Here is a 13,898-nt window from a genome sequence, read left to right as displayed (position 1 = left end):
CCATGTCATTTGGCAGGAGGGGTCTGAAATGCTAATTAGATTTCGCTGTTGGCGGAGCATGAAAGCGGAGAAACCAGGAGGACATCAATTGAATGGAAAAACGAAAGATCAAATATTTGCCTGACACGCAACATCAACTGTCAATTAATATTGTTCGGCCAGAAATTGTTGTGCTCTCAATTAAATTTCAATCGAACTGCATAAGCGGCTAATAAATTTCGATGGCGACCGAAGCCGAGGGCGCTAATCGCATTATGTGAAAACATTCTTTGTTTGTTTTCCATTTAACAAGTCTCAGGGGAAAAAACCTCCAAAAAGTATACGGAAACAAGATAAATATTCATCGCAGGAGGAGGAGTACGAGGGAATATTTTTTTTACAAAAATATTTGCGCAATTCACACATCAAACGAGAGCAAAGTTTTTATTTTTTTCACTTTTCGGGAGTGGAGTGGAGATTTTCTGTTTGATGTTGTGCAGAGGCGGAAATTGCACAAATTGTAAAGCGCCACTTTCCGGCCATTCTGCACGGACCATCTATCGCTCTTCTTCTTTTTGGCCATATCTGTCTCTATATATTTGTGTGTGTGATGTGTTGTGGCATCCAATGGCCAGGCGTTAATTGAATTATGTTTGCCGCACAATTGGCCGCTGCAAGTGCATCTAAATTAAAAGTGACCTCTGAAAATGTTTGATCATTGGCTTAGAACTAAAAAAAAATGACAATAAAAAATGGAAAATAATATTGATCCACTTGCCGTTGAAATGACTGTACAATTGAAGCAAATTGTATGCTCAAATGAGCTGAATAAATAACAAATGAAATTGGCAAACAAATTAAATCAGCTGGAATCGCATTTCAAACGAATCAATTAAATCACAAATTAAACGAAATATATTCCTCCATAGAAAATGTATCTCAGGGAATTTGTATAAATTAAAAAAAAATGGCTTTATGGAATTATAGAGCTTAAATTTGAGCTGCGAATTACTTATGTTTGTATAGTGTTATCCTATCATTATAAGCCCTGCGTGATGAGTGGATCAAGTGAATCGCATTAGAAGGCCTCACCCATCAACATTTTGACTGCTTGACATTTGCGCAACCTTTATCGGACTGTTTCGATCGCTGTTTTATTCATATCCTTGATGACCCGCACATAACCAGTCCGAGCAGCTCATTACAAACAATCAAAAGGCAATAGGATAGGCAGCCAAAAATTACACAGACCGCAGGGCTCACAGTTGGGGCCATAAAAGCAAATAGCCCCGAAATCCCCCACACTATAACCCATACACACGCATGTGAAGAGAGTGCCAAAAACAAATGAAACACTAAAACTTAATTTGGTGTTTATGTCGGCCAGAGAGGGGAAATCGCAGGACGAAACCCTAATGACAACTGGCCCGTTGTCTGGATCCTTGGAGGATTAATAAAGCAAGTTCCTGGCCAAGGGACCGCTAATGAACTGTGCCGTTAAGATCCTGTCTATGAACTTGAGCCGGCCAACGGGGCGTATGTGTGATGTCGTCTGTCTGTTATGCGTTGTGTGTTTTTGCTGCTCGTATAAATTATTTGCGCAAACAGTGCAAACATTTGGCGCTGATTGCCAAATGCCTTTGGCAATTGTTTTCGGTTGTCCTCGCCAGCCTCGGAGCCACATAAAAAATAATGAAGAAAAATAACTTAAAGCGACGGACTATAAAATAAATGATCCGGCAATGGGATCCTTCGTGTCTCCGCCGCCCCATCCGTACAAATTCGCCTTGCATAAATTGTGTGGAAATTTGTGGGCAGCCAAGCCAGTATGGCCTGCGGTCATATTATACATAAACAAAGCATATATCCGTTCCGTTTGCATATCGCTATATAGCTTGGCAAATTTGTCGGTCATTTGCATTTGACTTGACACAAGACGCAGGGCACAAGAAACCCGGGCTCAGTCCCACTCCTGTCCAAAGTTTTACTAGCCCATTTATTATGCTCCATGTATGACATTTTCGGCCCTAGAAGGGTGAGAGGGGTAAGGAGCTGTCTCCAAATCCCCGGCTAAGCATTTGCGGCTGCGTTTGGGGAATTACTCAGAGTACCCAGAACACCCAGAACACCCAGATTACCCCACCCCAGTCAAGGACAAATAAATCAAAGCCTGCTTTGCCATTTTATTGGAATTGTTGGCCAAATTTTATTTCCCCCACGCCAGTGTGATCAAATGGATTTGTATTTTTAGCGCAAATTGCATAAATCAAAAGTTTCACTTTGTCAAGTTTGTTTTTATATTTTGCGCTCTTGTTGCCATTTCTTTTGGTCAAACTTTTGATTGCCTTTTTAGACGCTTCCCCATGTCCGAGGCCAGACTTTGCATGCCAAGGCGAACAACTTCAAACAAGAATGGAATTTTGCATGTTTCGGCGACTGTGTAAGCCGCTTTGTGACTTATGAATCATAATTAAACAAATTTCCATTTAGCCTTTTGACACATCTGAGTGCTCATTAAACAGTCAAACGAGCAGCACTAAATCAGGCCAGCTTTGTTTATATTGTTCGTCCTCTTCTCAATAGCGCACGCTTTCATAATTTATGCTTGCCTCCGACTAATATCATATTAACTTGTTTAAATTCAGCCACAATTTATGCAGCGCATAGTCCTCCTTCAGGCCATAAATTGGCGCTTTCATTTTGGCCGGGCCATCAAATCATTTTCAACAATCAAATTTGTGAAGCGTTCAGGGACAGACAGTCCATAGAAATTCGAATGGTCGTGTGTTTTGATTTCAAAATCATCGAATATAAATATTTAATACGCCATATAATATTAGGCGGAAAGCTTTAAGACCTGCTAAACTTTTTATGATATAGTATATCATGCTTGTGAGTGGAGAAAGAAAAAGCTAAGAATAGTTTTATATTTATTTGAAGAAATTTACAAAATTGCAATTTAGAAAATATTTTTGGGAAATGCCTTAGCATTTTGGTTGTATTCAAGTTTAAGTCGGTACCACACCAAAATATGATATATTAACCCCTATAATAAATGGCACCCTATAAAATCCAAAATTCCCTCCACATCCATCAACACCGAACAAAACCCTACATTGTTGTCCTAGTAGGAGAATAATTTATATGACTCTAACCACTGACACAACTTCGTACATTATTTTATTTATGCGTGTATTTATGCTTTTATGAGTCGCGTGAAATATGTTGTTGGGCATGTGGGTTTTACACGCATTTAATGAGGGCCAAAAACAACATCAAAAACAGCACTTTGGTGATTTTCATATTCGGGCAAAATGAACAACAGAATATGCACTAAAAAGTAATTAGCACAAAAAATATAGATATAAAAAGATATAAATATATTCAGCTTGATAAGTATATAATGGTCTTTTGGAGGTGCTGGAAACTAATTCCAGTTGAATTTTAATTAAGCCATAATGAATGTGGCCGGCATTAGTACGGAATTAATTATCGCGACGGAAAAAATTATCAAAAATGTTGCCTATTTTTCTCGCCTGACTTTAATGAGCCTCGGATTTGACAAAGTAACGGCATATTAAACGTAGGCCTCATCGCGGATGGACACTAAAAATAAAGCAGAGCCAAGGAAAACATTTTCTTTTCAGCCCGTCGAGGAGGCATTATTAATAGGCACTTAGGGATTTCGGGGGGCAGAGAGGGGATGGTGGCCTCTATATTAGGAGCTGATGAAGACACGTTTTTACATTTTGTATATTGACGTTAAAATTAGATGCCAACTTGTCGGCGTCTCGTTCGCGTTTTTCCGACCCAAACAACGCGTATCATATTTTAGTTGCTGATGAAAATGATGATGATGTGGGGGCGGCGAAGTGGAGCTAAATGCGTGTGAGTACTTGAGTTGTGGTTTTAGCCATTTTATAGCTCCTTTTTAGGATGTCACTATGACTTTGTGCTAATATAATTATTAAATATTGAATTTTTATTTTATACAACAACCCAATTCATATTATTGCTATTTTTTGGGTGTAAAAAAATGAAATGTGGATGCTAAACCATAATTGTTTTTTATTTTTCAATTTTAGCTGTCAAATTTCAATTTAATTTAATTTAAATATGAAAGCATAATCGCTTAGAAAACCATTTAATTTATTATCGATTTTCAGAAATGAAATTAATATCATTATTAAATTGTAAGCTGCTTTGAAATTGAATATCCAAAAACAGTTTCCTCTTTGATATAAATAAATATTTTATGTTGAATACAATTTATCGTACTTTTCATCCTTTAAATATATGTATATTTTGATAATCATAAAAATTATATATTTCCTAAACCAAAAAAAAATCGTTCCCTAAAAAACAAGTAACCCTCTTCTGTCACTTTCAGCTTTTATTATTTTACTCGACTTTTCTGATTTTTTTTGGCATTCATAAAACGGCATCACTGGTTTTCCAGGTGTCTGTGCTAATGCGGCTGCTGTGAGATGATATATGACCGCCACGCACTGTGACACAAATCAACATGTTAAATAGACTGTGAGTGCACCTCCGCCCACTCCAAGCACTTGGCTAAGTGTTATTTTTAGCACTCCTACAGCCCCCAAAAGCTCTTCGCCTTAGTGGTCTCATCCATCGGCTGCTCTTGATATTGCTCACCAGCCTTGCAAAGGGATGGATACTTGAGGTCAGAGCCCGACTGGCAGCCGATGGCTTTTTCCCGGTAAATAGGCCAGTCGGGGACATAATTGCTGGCATAATTGCAGGCCAGCAGGAATTGAGGATGGCCAGCGGGCTTCTCAAAACTCAAGGCAGCACAGCCCACGAAAGTGTTGTTGTCTCGGGCCATAACGGCAAAGTTGCTAAAGGATCTGGTTAGGCATAAAAAATATCAATAATAGAAAAAAAAGCACCAGTAAGAAGGCAAACCCACTCAGCCAATTTTCCCTTCGGAAAACGCTGCAACTGCTCCTTTGTGATATTGGCACTCTGATTCCACCAGCCGCCAATAGACTCCCTTATCAGACACTCAGTTGTGTGGTTTCCATCTCCTTTCAGCAAGTTTATATTGACCAGTGCCAGATTCTGGCCAGAGTTACCGAAATCAGGAGTATTGTGACAAGGGTCGTACTTCAAATCACACTGCTTCACGTTCAGTGTGGCCAGATACTCCAGTTCGGTATGCCACTGCAGTGTGGCCATGCGATCGGGTTGAGGTAAATTCGAGACTTTGCCAGCAGCAAGGATATTTCGCAATGCATTGTGCTCATTCAGGATCAGATCATGCAGACCACTTAGATTGACCAGCTGGGCGCCAGCAGGACACTGTTTGCTAATCTCCTAAAGGTAATAATAAAAACCTTGATTATAAGTCCTGAAAAAAGGGGGGAACTTACTCCTTTGTTTCTGCAGGCAATATGTTTTTTCGTAAAATGACACAAACTACTCTTACAGTAGTCCGTGGGCGTAGTGGTTGTGTTATCCTGGCAGTACACAACCTGCAGGATTCCGCAGAGAATGAGGACCACTACCAACACTGTAGACATGCTGCTGATTCAGTCTTTGACTGCTCGTTTGCCAGCCAAGTTCCCCTTATATACTGCCCAGATGTCGGGCAATATCGGGGACAACTGTTTCCCAATCGGGCCACTTGCCACAGCTGTTTTTGCCCCTGCAACTTGATTCAAACTGAAACTGGGACTAAGCCGGGCCAACACAAACACAGCTAACCGTCCGTAAATGGGCAAGTTAAGAGCTGGCTCTGGCTGTTCCCAAATGGGATGACACCTGCTTCGATCCTATCAATGCAGGTGCATGGGCTCTCCTTCTTCCCACCCACCGACTTATGCCACTTGACATATTATCTCACTTGGCATCCAAAAAAGAAGAAATAGAACATAGAAGCCAAATGAAACGAATGCTTAAATCAAAAAAATTCCTTTCAAAGTGCAATTTAAACTGCAAACACACAAAAAGAAATGGAGAAGAGTGGGCATCCATTCATGGCAAGACCAAGAATAACATAGAAGGCAAAAGGAAACTGAAAATAAGAGAAAAAACCAGAGGGAAATGCCGCCATGTCCTTGTCGTTCATTTTCTACCTCAATTGAAATAGTTTTCTCCTCGGCTGCGAAATTGTTTGCTGTTGCTGCAACAGTTTTTCACTTTCATTATGGGGGAGAAGATTACGAGGGTGGCTTGAGAATGTCTTCAAAAGTACTCAAATTTTAAGTAAAATATTGATTGGATTCATTCAACCTATTCCTTGAATTCGTGGTTTTGAAGAGCTCTTACTTAAATTTTAAAGAATAAATTTATTTATATATACGTTTATATAGTTTTACTTTAATGAATTTGTTGATTTTATTTTGTCGTATGAACTGAACGTATAATAAAAGAATTTCATAAATGTTCCTGAGTGAACAATTTCTATCATCTAGTAAGATAGAAATATTTGCAGTTTGCTCTATGAAATCCTAAATTATTTTTTAGCCATTAGTAATCCTTGTTACCACAATTGTGCATCAAAAATGTTCCCAAAATATTTCAGGCAGACTCAAGTGGCATTTTCGCAACAAAAATTAAGTAGGACTGCCAACTGGTAAAGCAACTCTTGCCACATAATTTTTCATTCTCTTTCACAGAGCCCCTTTCTCCGCTTTCTTATTTCCCCTTTCTCCGCTCTAAATCTCCGGGTGTTTTTGTGTGCAACACGCAATGACAGTTCACAGCAGACAAAAGTAAGCCAAGTCCAAGTCCAACAGTGAAGAGTGAAGAGCAAGGAGGAGGCTTTGGTCCAGATAACAGCAAAAGATTTCTCTCTTTTTGTAAACACATTTAACCATTATTATTTATTATTACTATTGTCATTGTTGTGCCTGTAGCTGGACAATTTCATTTCATGCTTTCGAGGGGAGCCAAACTGGAGAGCCGAGGAAAAAGAACACACTTGGGGGGGACCTAAATCCAACAGAGGGGTGGAAAAAAGGGGGGCGGAAAAAAAACGGGCTAAGGTCAGCAGCTCGAGTTACCCAGTTAACTATAGGGGGAAAATGGGGTTACGAAGAATCAGGTGAACTGGTCAGGTAAAAGGCATCGGCTTACACCTGCTTTTCACTTAATTGGATTTGCCCTGGCAGCGTCTCCTTAGCCGGGCTAATAATTGCAGTTTGTAATTATTTTCAGCCCCTTTTGCTCCCTGGGGAGCTGCAGGATTAGCTATGCACTTGCAAAATGTCAATTGGAAATTAAAACTTTCCCCGGCTTAAGTCGAGCCCAAAATAAGGAGCATTTAAGGGAATAAGAAAAACTTTGTGTGTGCGCGAAACAATTTCAATTTGGTTTAATTTCCTCGTTCGCAGCAAATTTATTCACCCGCCCTTCGATCGGGGTTTTTCTTTTGATTGGCACGGGTGTGAGCAGGAAATTGAAATTCTCACACATTCGCACACACATTAGGTTGGAAGTTCGGGTAAAAGAAGCACTTGCCTCTGGCAGCACTTTGGCAGCACTTATTTGCATATTTTAAGTAAAAATTGAAGTGTTAAGATGGAACCTCTTTCTCTTCTCTCTGCACTTCAGAATGGGCTGTGAGTGTGTGAGAAATGTCAATAAAACAATGACAATGTCATCTGCTCGCCAGACTCACAGACAAAGTCGGCAGTGCTCAGATCTTCGCTTCTCACAAACTGCAAACTGTCACTTAAAATGCCCCACTCAAGTCGAGTCAACTCAATTCGTTTGTCCCATCGACGGGACTTGTCGGGGCTCCAGTTTATGTCACGCATTATTAACACACGCCCCATCGGATGGCGGCAGCAGCACTGCAACGTGGCGTATGCGCAACGACAGTTCTGAGGCAGAGCCACTGCAACTCAGACTGGCTGCCAAGTCGTGAGCTGATTGCTAAACGCATTGCCAACGACTGCACTTAGAAAAGTGGCTTACAGGGATTTGACATGTAATAAAACGATGATACTCGAGCATGGACTTTAAGAGTTCTATGAATGGATATGTTTCGCAATTTATTAGTGCAAAATATTGTAAAATGATAAAGTTTTGCACCTAAAGAAAAGTTTTAATGTCATTCAATGTTTATTGAATTTATGATGTTCAAGTTTGTCTTTGAATAAGTAACAGAAAAGCTCAGGTTCTAAAATTTTTCATTTAAAGATGAAGTATAGAAATCTTAATTGATCAATTAATGCAGCATAACACTTAGAGCACAATTTTTGAAGGATTTAATGTGCAAATGTTTTATGTCACATTTTAAAGTGTCTTAAATTTTCTTAAAATTATTTAGTGTAGAAGAAATTATATAATTTTATATATATTTATATTATTGAACTTTGTAAAGCATGACTTTAAATTACAACTGAACTTTAAATCATTTTGTTTTTATAAAAATCATATTTTGGTGTTTGGTAAAATTGTATGAATACTTAGAAGGGGTTTTGCAAGAAAGCCGCTTTTTCCTTTCCCAACATTTTCCCACAGTGCAAATATCTGGGTATGTGTGGCTGAGATTTGTTTTCTCTGTCGTAGGAGCAATCGGAGCAGAAGCAGGAGCAAAAATATTGTCCTCGCCATGCCCGTATTTACGTTTCCCCTTTTTGTTTTCCTTCACCTTTTTTACACTACTGATTTCGTTGTCCGCCTGCGCTTATGCAATGCTTTTTGGCACGTCTCGCAATGCCTGGAACGTGTCGTGAGTTGGCCATGTGTGACTGTGTGTGTTTAGCGGACTGTGTGTGCTTGTGGCATGCAGCTGTGCGGCACTTGCACTAATGAAAAAGTCCTGTGGTCGGTTGCTACCACCCCGCCCTCCTCTTCGGTGGCAATTCCTGGTCAAATTCCCTAGAGATTTTCGGCCAGGTGAGGGGAAAAGTGTCTATAGCAACGAAACGAGTTCCATTTGTTATCGAGCTGGCTGCTAATGAAGCATCTACCAACTGCTCCATCAGCACTTCAGGCATCCACTTCACTTATGCCGTGCTGTCTCATGTTCCGTCCCTCTGGAGTTTCCCAAATAAGTTCGCTTCAAGGTCACTGGCTTCTAGCCTCTGTCAGTCTTGTCAAGCATATTGATGTCATTATCCTGCCTAGGCAACAACAAAAGCCCCCACATCAGCCTAGACAATTTCGGTTTGCCTGACGGAAAGTTCCCCAACCCTCCTCCCTAGAAACACTCCCTCCGCCCTCAAATGCAATCGGGGGAAACGAAGACAGACACGCATCGCGGTATTTGCCACAAGCTTTTCTCCGGCTGCTTGTGGCCATTCCAGAACAATAACAGTCAGAGAAAAAATATTGGATAAAACCTACCTGAAAAAATTAAATGTTCATATTTAAATGGTTACTTGTGGTATTGTTGAATACACTTCCATCTGGGCCTAATGGCTTATTAAAACGCTTGAGTCGTATATCAAGTAACTCTTCTTATGATTATCTATTAAGCCTCTAAGTTAAGCATTATTCGTTAAGGCGTAAACTGCTATTAAGACTTAATTAATTCAAAACAAATTCAATTAATTTAATTAATTAAAAAGATACTTGTCACTGTTAGAGATGTTTAAAAATATATATTTGTAATTTATCTGTCAAAAATCAACTCGAGAAAATTATTTCTGGTATAAATGTATTTAAGTACTTTTAAAGCTCAACAGCATTTTTTGTAAGTGCACTAAAACACATATTTCCCCAACAATTTCACCCCGAAAAACACAATCCCTAGCAAACAGTGCCAGCATGATGTCGTCGTTGTCGTTGTTTCGATGTTGTCGCCGCGGTTTTGGTGCCCCCTCGCTAAGACCCCCTTCCCAATTCTCTGCGCCCCTGTCTGCCGTGATTTCTTGCCAACTGATTTTGTGATTTTCACAGGAACACCACCACTTGGGTGGTGGTGTGGTAGTGCAGAGGGGATATGTAGATATAGGTGCCACGCTGGTTGGGGCGTCTGCTCATTAAATTCGCTTTGACAATCGCAGTGCTACGCTCCGCTTATCTGATTGTGGGATCCACAATGATGGATCTACCGCACAGTACCTCCGGTTCATGTCAGACCCCTCGGCTGGGTAACATGTGTGCCAGCACCCTAATTAGCCGCTTGATCTTTAAATTTAAATGCACTACAAAACAACATATGTGTGTGGGGTGTAAATAAATACAAGCTTATGTATAGAAGAGCCAGCCATGAACAATTGGATGGGGCAAAGTTGCTCTGCCCCTCTGCATTTTTGCATAATTGTTATGCTGATTGCAAATATCCAACGCGGCGAGAGTAAATTCCCCAAATACTTGCTAAACAACACTGATGATGGCCAAATGGGGTGGCCCAGAAGCGAGGGCGGCTAGGGTGGCACAAAAAACTCGAGACGCACTTTTGGCATGCAAATTTTATGCAATTTTTATGTGTGCAGTGGGGAACAAATGTCAAGTGTTGTTTAACCCTCGGCAAACGATGTTGCCGTTGTTTTCGGCGCAGCTGCAATTTCATGTTGCCACTGCTTGCCCCGGTGGCATTTGTTATTAATATAATTTCTGTTTTCATACGCATAAATTTGAAAACATTTTCCTCTGCGTGCTGCGTGACTTTTAACGAGCGCTTGAAGCCATTTTGTACTGCAATTTGAGCTGCAATTTTTCACACTTGACAACTGACCAAACCCAACCGCTTTTCTCCTCTTTCATCCGCTCATTTCTTTCGTTTTGCTGCACTTTTTCGTGAGCCGGAAAAGCCTTGGCAGCAACTAATTAAGAAAATATTTGCCAAGCTCTCCCGGCCAGAAAGAATTGGGTTGCTGCTGGGATTGGCAAGAGAAGGAAGCACTCAGAAAAATTATAGCGAAAAGATTGATTGTAATAAAATGTTAAATGGAAAAATTCCAGTTGAATTTAAAATATAATCGAAAATGTAGTAACAGAAGACATATTCAAAAAATGTCTAAGAAATAGAAAATATATAAAAAATAGATATACAATTACAAAACAAGAAAATTTAAATATTGTTTTAAAGCCAAGAAAATGTGTTTTCCTGTTAATGTTTTTACTTACTTCTTCGTTTTGATAAATAATATTTGGATGTCATTTTAGTATAAAAAATAAAACATCAAACAAATTTTGAACTGTAGAAATATGATTTTAAGGCCAGGGAAGTGTTTCTTAAAGTGTGAAAAGGATATAGTCAAACAGGCAGCCGGGCGAGCAATTGCCGCATTCCGTCTGCTGAGACTTTCTGCAGCTTGGATTGGTCGGGGAAAAGGGGATTGGTCGGTTTCTTTCACAGGATGCTGGCACAGTGCAGTTCTCAAGAATCAACAACTCTCGGCGAGGCTAGATTTACTCAGCCAGAAAATTCGGGCGCAACAAAATTAAATTTTCCCATACTCTGGCCGAACCAACAAAGTGCCCAATTCTGAACCCAAATAAATAAGTGTCCCCTTAAGTAGAAAATAGTTTGATTTGTAGTTTTCAACGAAAAGTCGTCCAAACTATCCACAGATTAAAGACGAACCCTTTGGAGCTCGGCCAGAACCGCAAAGGACCAAAGTTTTCTACAAAGTTTTCCACAAAGCTAATGTACCCCAATGGGATTCCTCTTTCTCCAGTTGTTTGCCCCATGGCCTGTTTCGGTGCACCTCAGTTCACTCATCCACGTCCTCATGTTCCTTTTCCCTTTTCCTCCTTTTCGACCTTCTGCCCTTTCACCTTCCCCTTGCACAGCCTTGAACTGGGTCAGGTGGGTCAGCTCAGGTGAGATTGCCCATCTGCACGTTGTAGAAAAAAAATCTGGGGTCCAAGATTATTTTGCCTTGATGTAATATTGATGTAAGAACCTTAAGAAAATATGGAATTTTCCACGCCAGAAGATTTTGTATCCTTTTATTTTAAGTTGATTTTATAAAGTTGTCGCTTTGAAGATTGGATTTTTTAAGAACAACTGTGATGATGAACATCAGAATTCTCTTTTATGCACTTACTTATACTAAGAATAAATTGGTTTCTTGTTCAAAATAGTATGGTAAGAAAAAATTGGTATTTTGTATAAATTTGAGTTTGATGAATACACTTTAGAAACACTTTTATTTCTGACAAAACTATGCTATGAATAAATTTGTATTTGATTAAAAAGATGAGGCATAACAGTCTTTAAATTTTGTTGTATTTTGATTAAAAATTATCCTTGAATTTAAATAACATTTTTATTAGTTTATAGGAAACCATATCATACTTTTGTATCGTATTAAAAAAAATCATTATACGTTTGATTTCGATAAAAAATACCATCACAGCATTTCATAAATATTGTATTTAGATGGAAAACAATCCTTGAATTGAAATTCATACGGTATTTGTTTTCTTTTTAGTTAGAGGAATTGACATATATTATTCTGTATTTTGATGATCTTATGTTTTTTTTTTCGACGTGCACCTTCTAGCTGGGAGCTCATCTAAAATCTGGAGATGAGCTGGTTCTGATGGACATTGTTCACCAACTCAGAAATGCATTCCCTTTCACTCAGGCAAATGCCTCGAAAGTTCCCAACCCGGTTGAATTATTCAAAGCAGGAGACCAAAATGAAGCCATAGCCAAGGTCGCTGAGCAGGGGGATACTTGAGAGGTGGCCTTTCCTTTGTGGCACATAATTTTAGGCGACCGACCAGTGCTCGCCTTGTTCATGCAAATTGAAGTGCGTGGATGGAGATAATGATATACACCACCAACGAATTCCGGGTGGGTGGGAAATGCCTGGGTGGTTGGGCAATGGCGTCAGTGTAAACAAACCAGCCACATACAGCGCCGCAAAAATTAATATTTGTATTAATAAAACCGTCGTAGGGAGAATGGTTTTGGGGAGGAGTTCGTAGCAGATGTGCGGTCGTAAGTGTTTACATAACATGTTTTGGATCCCAGCACATTTAGTCAAGCGCACCAAAATCGGGTGGTGAGTGTTTGGAAGGAAGGTGGCTGGGATTCTGTGCGGCGCAAGAAGATAAAACGAGGAACGTGCCAAACACCAAAACGCTTAAAATAGACGCCCAAACTTAAGCCATACAAACTCCCTCCTTCGACAGCTAAAACATTGACCAAAAAAGGAATCGGAATAGCGCGGATAGCGCCTGCAATTGAAGTCTTGCAGCGTACAATTCAATTAACGAACTTTTCTCCTTTTTTGCCCCCTGTCTGCTACTTTTTTTTTTCTTCCCATTACGTTCCGTTTGCTGCGTTGGCGGTGACGTCGCAATTTTTAGACACCGCCACCGCCGCAGGCGAAAAAGGCAAAAGCGATTGGAATGTCCGTGCCGCATTTAAAAGTCAGGGAAAACAAAGAGGTAAAGATCTAGGAGGAAAGTGCTCCATACAGTGGGTAAATTTAGATATTTAGATTACAAAGAAGAGATCCTCTGTATGAGCAACAATTTAGTCAACCTTTTTCCTTCAACTTAAGGGCATAAAATATTTTTAATATGAACCTATTTTTTAGTATTTTTAACTAAGAAAATGCATAAAAATAAATCATTTGATAACAATAATATCAAAAGATATTTTTACAACTCATCACCTATCCATTTACTTTTTTTTCTTGTTCTGTCAAACTTGCTCAATACCAACACACTTAATTGTTTTTACGGGTAACATTTTGCACTGCAAACTTTTGTCGAAATGGGTAGCCGCACTAACAAAAGCCGAGCGGCTTAAGTTGTTCATTTTTTGCCCACTTGCCGCACTCATTGCACCCATTGTTTGCCACTTCTCTTTCGACGTTCTGGCAGCTTCTCTCACTTTCGCACTCCTTCATTCCCACCCCCTGAAACCTCATCACCACCCACCAGCAACCTTGCCAATGCAATGCCACCCACCGCAGTCACTCACACCGCCGAATATCCACTTGCCACTGCATTCTGGCTTGGCGCCTTTG

At 39.8% G+C, this 13,898-nt stretch overlaps 2 protein-coding genes across 6 annotated transcripts in view; both read right to left on the bottom strand.

Annotated features, from left to right (window-relative positions):
- LOC108150275 (zwei Ig domain protein zig-8) overlaps window positions 1-13,898 on the bottom strand; it is a 41,411-nt gene that overhangs the window by 15,394 nt on the left and 12,119 nt on the right. The window lies entirely within an intron of this gene.
- LOC108150276 (antigen 5 like allergen Cul n 1) lies at window positions 4,089-5,554 on the bottom strand. The gene is made up of 3 exons (XM_017278368.2): window positions 5,376-5,554; window positions 4,913-5,319; window positions 4,089-4,850 (listed from the first exon to the last, which is right to left on the bottom strand). The coding sequence occupies exons 1-3, from the start codon at window positions 5,523-5,525 to the stop codon at window positions 4,574-4,576; spliced, it is 834 nt and encodes a 277-aa protein (XP_017133857.1). The 5' UTR covers window positions 5,526-5,554; the 3' UTR covers window positions 4,089-4,573.

The sequence above is a fragment of the Drosophila elegans genome, unplaced genomic scaffold (assembly GCF_018152505.1).
Source record: "Drosophila elegans isolate 14027-0461.03 unplaced genomic scaffold, ASM1815250v1 contig_208, whole genome shotgun sequence".
NCBI lineage: Eukaryota > Metazoa > Arthropoda > Insecta > Diptera > Drosophilidae > Drosophila > Drosophila elegans.
Note: the sequence above shows the minus strand (reverse complement) of the source record. Positions and strands in the feature narration are given on the sequence as shown.

What these genes read in the sequence shown, in the direction of transcription:
- LOC108150276 (XM_017278368.2), bottom strand. Translation starts at nt 5,525, where the DNA reads ATGTCTACAGTGTTGGTAGTGGTCCTCATTCTCTGCGGAATCCTGCAG. An exon ending in TTGCCTGCAGAAACAAAGGA is followed by an intron (nt 5,320 to 5,375) that starts GTAAGTTCCCCC and finishes TATTACCTTTAG; the next exon opens with GAGATTAGCAAACAGTGTCC. An exon ending in CCGAAGGGAAAATTGGCTGA is followed by an intron (nt 4,851 to 4,912) that starts GTGGGTTTGCCT and finishes ATGCCTAACCAG; the next exon opens with ATCCTTTAGCAACTTTGCCG.